Source organism: Limulus polyphemus, unplaced genomic scaffold, assembly GCF_000517525.1.
Source record: "Limulus polyphemus unplaced genomic scaffold, Limulus_polyphemus-2.1.2 Scaffold6334, whole genome shotgun sequence".
NCBI classification, from domain to species: Eukaryota; Metazoa; Arthropoda; class Merostomata; order Xiphosura; family Limulidae; genus Limulus; species Limulus polyphemus.
The window spans coordinates 10775-20384 of record NW_013671944.1 but is presented as its reverse complement, the minus strand read 5'-3'; the positions used below and the strand labels follow the sequence as shown (position 1 = coordinate 20384).

At 30.2% G+C, this 9610-nt stretch overlaps 1 protein-coding gene across 1 annotated transcript in view; it reads right to left on the bottom strand.

Annotated features, from left to right (window-relative positions):
* Window positions 1–7887, bottom strand: part of LOC106473618 (RNA-binding protein 26-like) — a gene marked incomplete at its 3' end in the record, with an annotated part of 41076 nt that extends 33189 nt beyond the window's left edge. The window contains exons 1-4 of the mRNA XM_013934302.2: window positions 7870–7887; window positions 6860–7147; window positions 4205–4287; window positions 2537–2871 (exon numbers count right to left, since the gene is read on the bottom strand). Of these exons, the coding sequence (XP_013789756.2) occupies window positions 2537–2871; window positions 4205–4287; window positions 6860–7147; window positions 7870–7887 (724 nt within the window). The remainder of the gene's footprint in view (window positions 1–2536; window positions 2872–4204; window positions 4288–6859; window positions 7148–7869) is intronic.
* Window positions 7888–9610: the final 1723 nt, after the last annotated feature.

Sequence of the window (9610 nt, the reverse complement as noted above, 5' to 3'; positions counted from 1 at the left end):
ATTATAATCTACAGTTTGATACCAAACTTATTGTCATAAATTCATGAAATAGTAGTTCAATAAAATTTTGAATGTGAGTCAACAAACTAGAAAACATGGCCTTTCACCCGTGACCCATCTTGAAAGGGTTAAAGTGAAACAGTCAAGAATATAGAACATTTTTGTTCTGACTGCTTATGTGTTATAACTAAAACAATTCCTAAATAACTGATGCATGAAGCTATTTTTTGAAAAATCTGATGTTTCAATTAACCCTCTATACATAGGCTTGGTTGTTTTACCAACCTCGTCACCATTATATAACCATAAAACTATACATATCATAATTAGTTTATCTTCACAAAATTTGACAAGCTTTTAGTAAGCATAACAAGTATTCTGTATACAAAAATCAATTTTTTAATTAAATATTTTTAATAGAGATTTGTCTGAATTTATGGAATTAGAGTCTGACTAGAGTTAGAGTCTTTATACTTTATTTGTTATTTTCACCATCCTAACATTATACTAGCTCTGTTCATTTGACCAATCCTGTAATCACCATATAAAATAAATCTAAATTACCTGTTTTCTTTTTTCTAGAATGACTGTAGATTGTAACAGAATATTACAATTATTTTTCCTAAACAGCTTCAGGCTCATAACAGTTTACGGCTGTCTTTATTTAATTTTATCTTTCTGTTGCTATTTGAATCATGTCTAACCATTAAACCTGCATAAAATACTAAAATTACCCAGCAAATGCATATCTCAAGTTACGGTATTGAATTACACAACATGCAAGCTTTTCACATGGTATACCTCAATTTACGGTATCGAATTACACAACATGCAAGATTTTCACAAGGTATACCACAAATTAGCCAAACTAGTTTTACACATGTTTAACACGACAGTACTGAAACTGCCCTAAACACATTCATACTTCCATTATGTGAAAAAAATTAACATCTTACAATATCTAAAAATTTAATTTATTTCTTAATTTAAAAAAAACTGTTTATGAATATTACATAAGCTTTTCACATGGTATACCTAGTTACAGTACTGAATTACACAACATGCAAGCTTTTCAAACAGTATACCTTAAGTTACAGTATTGAATTACACAACATGCAAGATTTTCACATGGTATACCTCAAGTTACGGTATTGAATTACACAACATGCAAGCTTTTCACATGGTATATCTCAAGTTGTGGTATTGAATTACACAACATGCAAGATTTTCACATGGTATACCTTAAGTTACAGTATTGAATTACACAACATACAAGATTTTCACACGGTATACCTTAAGTTACAGTATTGAATTACACAACGTGCAATTTAGGTTAATTGCAATGAGGTTAATTTAGGTTTATTTCAATTTTTTATTTTTTTTTGTGATTATGAGATCAGTCGAATTGACCGATCCCATTTTGAGATAGGGTAGAGAAAATAACATATAAACTATAAGGATTTAGTGGAAAAAATGTTTGAAATGCATTTAGGAGGTTTTAAGGATTACACAAAAGAAATCTGAGATGACAAAAAGTATTTTCAATTTTAACATGAAAATTACTTTGCACACGGACTACAAATACTCAACATATTCATGGACAATTCTTTATTTTATTTTATTAAAAATACTTCACTAAGAAATACGACTTTTTGCATATGAAAGACTTGTAATATTAACTGAAAGACTGCCAAATTTTGTAAAGATATACCCAATATATAGAGTTATAAGTATTCAATTTATATCAACTTTATATGAGTACAAAGGTCATGTGACTCGGTCAAATCGACCGACCCCGTGTTGAGGGTTAAGGAAAGTAACATACAGAGACAAAAATAATAATAATAAATTAATTATTCAGTATATATAGTAAAAAAAAAAGAAAATCCATAATATGAATTCAGGCAACAGTGTAAGTAATGAATATAAATGGAACAATTGCGGGTGACTAAAGTGATCAGGCTAGGGAGGAAAAGGAGTGCACACATTGAATAACAATGTGGTGCAAACAAATTTACAGTGTGAGAAAGTGTAAATCAAGTATAAGGGAAAATGTAAGGTGGGGAAATGGAGAGGATAAAGTTAGAGGAAAGAGAAGTCTTCATTCATTCCAAAGGGAAAGATAGTGCCTAACTTAAAAATCAAAGTTCTTTCCAAGCATTCACTTTGCATGAAAGTGGAGGGAGCAAATACGAGTCCAAGTATGGAGAAGTCAGAGATGCATTGCAAAACTTGATTAGTTGAAACACTTCAAAATGGCCATTAGTTAAAAAAAAATCAAAATGGCCATTTTATTAGTTGAAACACTTTAAAATTGCCATTAGTTGAAACATTTTAAAATGACCATTTTATTAGTTGAAACACTCCAAAATGGCCATTAGTTGAAACACTTCAAAATTGCCATTAGTTGAAACATTTCAAAATGACCATTCTATTAGTTGAAACACTTCAAAATGGCCATTCGTTGAAACATTTTAAAATGAGCACTTTATTAGTTGAAACACTCCAAAATGGCCATTTTTAAAACATACACTACCTCTTGATCTGTCTCTAGAAAATGATCGAGACCGACTCCGGGATCTAGATCCTGATGATGATGGAGAACAAGATCGTGACCTTGATCTTGAACGGCTCCAACTTCTGGACCTACTTCGACTTCTATCTACAGCAGAACGATCTTTGTTACCAAATTCTCTGTCCCTGTTTGGTCTAGAATCTCTATCTCTATCCCTCTCTCTATCACGATCAATGGATAAGGGTGGCCTATGATTTTTGAAATCTCTGTACCTATTGTCATATCTATGGCTAGGATATGGCCTTCTACGTCGATCATCATCCACATACCTTCGACTTCTTCTATCATCTGGATCTCTGGAAATAAAATGATTCCAAATGTAACATTTTCTTCAAAACAGGAAAATGACAAAAGAGGGTTACCAGATGATGAGTGAAAGGTAAAAATTAAGTCTCTTTTATTTTGACATTTTTACAGTTAAGTTCTTTACACATTGTAACAAAAAGCAAGGTCACCTACTTTTAATAGAAATAAAAACCCTTCTGAACATTTCACAAATGCATCAAGTTTTGTGAAATTAGTCAACTTTTTTTTACCCTTTTCTAATACGCATTTGAACATTTCTAATAAAAAATAAATAATGGAAAAACACATAACTCATACTAAGTCTTAGAAATATTGGTACTAATCCTAAAAAATAAGCACAACTTCACCTTAGCACATTGACAAAGAAACAAGGCCTATAGAATAATCGTTGTAGTATATAACCTTAACAAAAACACGCAAGAAGATTATCACAAGTTTACGACATTCATACTTCATGCATCTGTTTAACCAGGAAGGCATTAACTACCTGCATGAGAATTTGTAAAAATTATTTAAATAAAGATATATTTTATAATAGCTATGGAAGGGTGATTTATAACAATAATATACATGTGGCTGATTGTGATGGAATTTAATAACAGTGAAATAAGGCAAGTACTTATTGCCAATAAGCAAGAGATTCATTGATGATAAAGGTTAGAGGATAGTAATATAAAGAAAGTACTGTGATACATGATGAAAATAAGATGGACATGCTGATGGGAATTAAGGATTGTAAAACAAAGCAAGTACCATAATAACAACTGAGACATGCTGATGATGGAGATTAAAGGATAGTGAAATAAGGTAGCTATTATAACAATGATAGTAACAAACCAATGACTCAAGAATAAGAAAAATCAGGTAACAAAATACATAATAACAATAAGTAAGAAACTGATGGTGATGGAGATTGAAGATGTTAAGATAAGACAAGTTCTATGATACAATCAGCAGCATGATTATGATGGAGGTTAAAAATAATAACATAAAGAAAGTAATATGGAGATACAAGTCATAGAGCTTTGAATGAAGAAATTTAATCTTGTACAAAAGTTAATCCAGTAATCAAAGTGGGTAAAAATGATCTCACCACAAGATAACAGCCAAGAGTAATAACAAGAGAAAAATTTATGGATAGATAAACCAAGATAAAATATTTGAAATCACTATAATAGAGATGAAAAGTTGCTATTCTTGAATAAAATGAAAAAATTAACATTCACAACTAAATATACATGTCAACAAATGGAAATATTATACATGCATGAGTTTTGAATATATAATACATGCACAAGTTTTAAATTCAAAGGAAACTGATACCTTTTGTTACTTCGTCCAACAGGACTACGACTTCGGTTCTTGAGACCTGGCCTTCTGGATTCCCTGTTCTCACCATCTACAGTCTATTTAAAAATAAAATATGTAAAAAAAAGTTTCTTACAAAAGGAGTTCTGTGTGAAGTTTCTTCACATACATACTTACATATATAAATGCTAATATTTGCCTTCATTTCACTCACAGCTAATAATAGCTCAAAACAAATCAATTTCTAAACTTAAATGAGAAATCATTAAAGTTATCCTTGGACAAATGACAGACAAAATTTACAATGAATTTACAATACCCTTATTCTCATAGCCTAAAGCATCAATATCTATGTCAGAGTAGTCAAAGAATATGAAACTATTTAGCAGCAGCCTAGGCATAAGTAGACTAAGCAACTGCTTTTACCCCCGAACAGCCCAAGGGATCCCCTATTTATGGGTATTTTATTTTGATCAGATCTTTGAGTTTTGCTATTGTATTTATTTGTAAAAGTGATAAAAACACATTGCTAAATAGTGGATAGATGTTTGGAAATTGTAGCAACAAAACACTTTTCAGACACACTTGCAGTACTCATGTACTGACTAGTTATTAAGTACAAAACATTTCATATAAATACTGGCACAATGGTGTTAGTGTCAATAGAAATGGCTCTTTAACCCTTCCATTATGGGATGGGTGGAATCCACCCAGCTTGTAAACACAAAAGTATCCATGAGAGTAATTACACTATGATTTTTGATAATGTACGCACATCTTTACAAAATTTTGCAGGTTATTGGTAAACATTACAAGGTTTTTCATACACAAAATATCAGGTTTTTAAATTAGGTATTAAGATTTATTTATTAATGATTTTCTTGTAAACCTTTTTCTTTCAGAATGTTAACTATCCAACATGCAAAGTAATTTTGATTTTAAGATTAAAAATATTTTAATGCATTAGAACATTTTCAAATTTCAGATGCAAAATCTGTATAATCTCCAGATAATTATGAAATTTGTTTTAGAAAAATCTTTATATTTTATTTGTTATTTTCACTACTGTATTTCTGTGCGGGTTGGTTCAATTTGACCAACTTCGTAACTTCAATAAAAAATTAGGAAAAAAATATAAATTATGCTTTTTTCATTCTAGAATGCCTACAGATTGTAACATGAAAACACAAATGTTTAGTCTAAATAGCTTAAATCTCATAACATTATACATTTATATATATTTATTATCTTTATTTTACTGACCTTCCAGTCGTATCTGGCTAACAATACAGAAGTTACAATGATATGGCGCACATGCACTTATGATACCATATTCAAGAATATAAAACTGGCGTTTAGAAAGTGATCTGTCTTGACTGTTTTTTAGTGGACTAGTATTTTTTTCATAAAACATACAACATTAAATAAAAAAGTATGGCAAACGATTATCTCTTCCAGTTGTGACCTTTGTACTTCTTTGCCGCTTGTCATAGGTTGCTAAGCCTTATGAAATTTCCCACATGGAGGATGTGAAAAGAAAATTTTTTGTTTAGGTTTTATATATACATTTTGAAATAACAATATGTAATAAATTACTATATCAATATCATATAATTCCACTATAATTTATCAAGCTTAGTAACTAAGCTGTATTTGGGTCCAAAAAAATATGAAATTTTGAGCTCACTAAAGACTTACCTTAGTGTTTGAAATCTTGTGTGAAAAAACAAACTTAACATAACACATCAAAATGGCTTAGAGGGGGACATTCTGAGCTTTTTGATCGGTTATTCACACGTCATAGACAGAAGTAAGTGTATATAAGGGGCAATTTCCAAAAATGGAAAGAGGTGAGCGGAGCTACTGTGTTTGATTCAATACAAGAGCGATATCTCAGCAAATAGAAAATATAAGAGGTTCTTATTTTATATTCTAGCTTGTCAATATCGGTAACTTGAGTTCCTAATTCATATGAAACTAATTAGACTTAATATTTTTACATCACAAACATCTAATTTGAACCAGTGCTGCATTCAATATACCACGTGACACACAAAAAATCAATGCTTCGCTGTGTTTTTAATATTTACTATTAAATTAAGAAATTAACTAACGTATAAAAATAAAATTTGAATTATAATCTACAATTTGATACAAAACTTAGACATAAATTCATAAAATGCTAGTTCAGTAAAATTTTGAATGCAAGTCAACAAATGCGATGACATGGCCTTTGACACGTGACCTGTCACGAAAGGGGTTAAGTGTATCAGTATGTGTAATGATTGTGTAGTTCTTGTTCGCAGAAATATTGCAATTTTGGTGATGGTGTCCAAAAATATTTGTGCTTAGGGCCCCCAACATGCTAGCACCACTCCTGAAACTATTATTGAGCCATTCTTAATGGGTATTCTGATCCCCCTGTTGGATGTTAGCCAGGGCCTCCAGGGGGGATAGATGACCTCCAAATATTTTTTATGGAGAAAAACTTATCTCAAATTCTAACATGCTGTACTGAGCTTGTATGTATAAGAACAGAGATCAAAAACAGTAAATAAAGATCATACCCTTTGTTAAGATTTTTCATTTTTGTCTAGAATACTGACCCATCAATTATGCAATTTCAAAGTTACATATTTCATACTTGTATAAACACAGCATGTCACTTACTCCATCTGATTTGAATTTTCTCACATCAGGCTTTGCAGTCACAGCAGGAGTTGGTTGCTGAGCTGCTATGGTCACAACCACTTTGGCATTTGAAGGAGTGCCGTTAGGCAATGATGTTTGTGCTTGGGTATTGTCAGAACCACTGACAATTGTGGTTATGGGATGAATTGTTACTGGTGGCAGAACAGGTATTCCTGTAAGCTGTTGATGCTTCAAGTATGACTTGCTGTTAAGGGTGCCAAACAACAGGTCCACGAACACTTTTGTTTCTGTAATTGAAGCAGGTGACTGGTTATATTAAAAACACCACTCAGTCAGACATAATTATGGCAACTCAGTGGAAATTCAAAACAAATTTTATCCAAAGTCCAAATAATATTGTCACTATCAATTAGAATTTCTTTAAAATATATTTTGCCATCTCTTACAATACCTTTTATTATCAAAATGTAGTATTTAAGAATCATAAGTTAAGTGCACAGTGTAGTGAACTAGTTATCTTTTCTTTCTTTGCGAATTTTACAATAACTTGCAATTTTGAAAAATATCATTTAAAAAATGAAGTCAAATGTTAAACAAAGCTCATTAAAAAATATGTTGACAAAATCAAGTATTGAAGAAATTGTCAGACTCAAATAAAAAGTGTTATCACAAACCAAAAGACAATTTTAACTTGCCTTTGTGAAATTATCATAAATGTCTTTATCTAGTCTCAAGATTCCATACCATATACAATTGATTACTGGAAATGCTAATCAACATGATCATGCAGACACACATTCACACCATTTTGATATAATTGAACCCAGTTAAACTTAACATGTGGATATCACTCCTAGGAGTATCTCAAGTCGGTGAATTTTGGTAAATTTATAACAAAGATAAATTTAATATTCTTAAGCAGCAACACATTCAATATGGGTTATGTAAATAGTTTTTGGGAGAAAATTGCAAGACATTAACTTCTTTATTGCCCTTGTTCCACAAGATTAATAAATGGTCTATCTTACTTTATTGCTTTGAATCATTTTATTTTACATGCTAATTTTTGTTTAAATATCAATGTTTTTGTTTTAATAAACTATTTTCATCAATAAATCAGCTGTGTTACACAACTTTTTTGAACTGTGGCAAAATATGAAGCCCATTATAAGTTGATAGCATTTTACTCTTGATATGTACAAAATTTTTATAACACTGCATTCTGTAAAAATAACTTTCCCTCCATCTTTCCTTGTGTGTGTGTGAGAATCTCGTAAATTTTGATATTCTTATTAAGAACAACATTCTTGGATCTTATTAGAAATAGTATCATGTTATAGACTGATTCTGAAATAGCTCTACGTTAATTGGTAATTAATAAGTTAATGTGCTACAAGTTTTGATTGACGGGAATTGCTTCTACTCACAAGAATTTTCAAAATTCCATATCTTTTAAATTAGAACTTCTCATAACAAAATAAAAAAATGTTAAAGTAAATCTAAACATTGTATAACTAACATTTTATATAAAAATACACTTTCTCGGCAGTTCGAACTTCTGCAATAAAACACCTGTTTGTAATACGTAATAGGATGCTTTATAAAGAAACAACTGTCTTTAGACATATACACTTTGAGTTGCTATCTTGGCAATGAAACACTAATCTTCGATCCCTTTACTATTTAACATTGTAGTCTTGCATTATTTTATTCCGAACACACTCAACATCCACTTATGAAAATTTTTATTTTTTAATTAATAACCAGCATCAATATTAGGTGCATGTGTAAGATATATAACTGTTTTTCTTAATAAAGATTGTTTTTAGAAATTAAAACAAGTACTTGTAATTATGACCATAAATCTAAAACTCATTCTCTTCTATATCATGTGTATATGTCAACAGATAGTTTAAAAAGGCAGGGCTTGAAATCAATTGGTTTGGCCACTGGCTAATGTTTGCAGTTGCTTTAACTCTCTCACTACGGGCTCGGTCCCAGGGACCGACCTTGTAACCATTTTGTGCTTGTTATAGTTTTCAGACTATAACTTTTAATACAGTATGAGTATCTTCACAAAATTTTGCAGATTTTCAGTAAACATTACAACACTTTCATATATAAAATATCAGATTTTTTAAATGAAGTTTGAAGATATCTTAAGTAATGATTTACTTGTGCATTTTTTCTTTTCGAATGTTGACTATCCAACAAGAAGTAATTTTGATTTTAAGATTATAAATACTTTTATACATCAGAAAATTGTCAAATTTCACACATGAAACTTCTATAGCCTCCAGATAATTATCAAACATTTTTTTTTTTTGAAAAACTTTATATTTTCACGAATGTATCTTTGTATAGGTTTGGTTGATTTGACCGACCTTGTAACCACCATAGACAATTAGAAAACAGACTTAAATTACAATTTTTTCATTCAAGAATGACTACAAATTATAACACAAAACCACAAATTTTTAGTCTAAGTACCTTAAATCTTATAACATTATACATCTATATATATATTTATATTTTATTGATTTTCCAGCTGAGTCTGACAAATATTACAGAACTTGCAATGATACAGCACACGTGTACTCATGTTACTATATTTAATAATATAAAACTAGCCTTTACAAAGTGATCTGTCTTGGCTTTGTCCTAATAGACCAGTATTTTGTAAAATAGGCACCTTTTGTTTATAATACATTACATGTGTGTATATATATATATATATATATATATATATATATATTATTAGTATTTGCA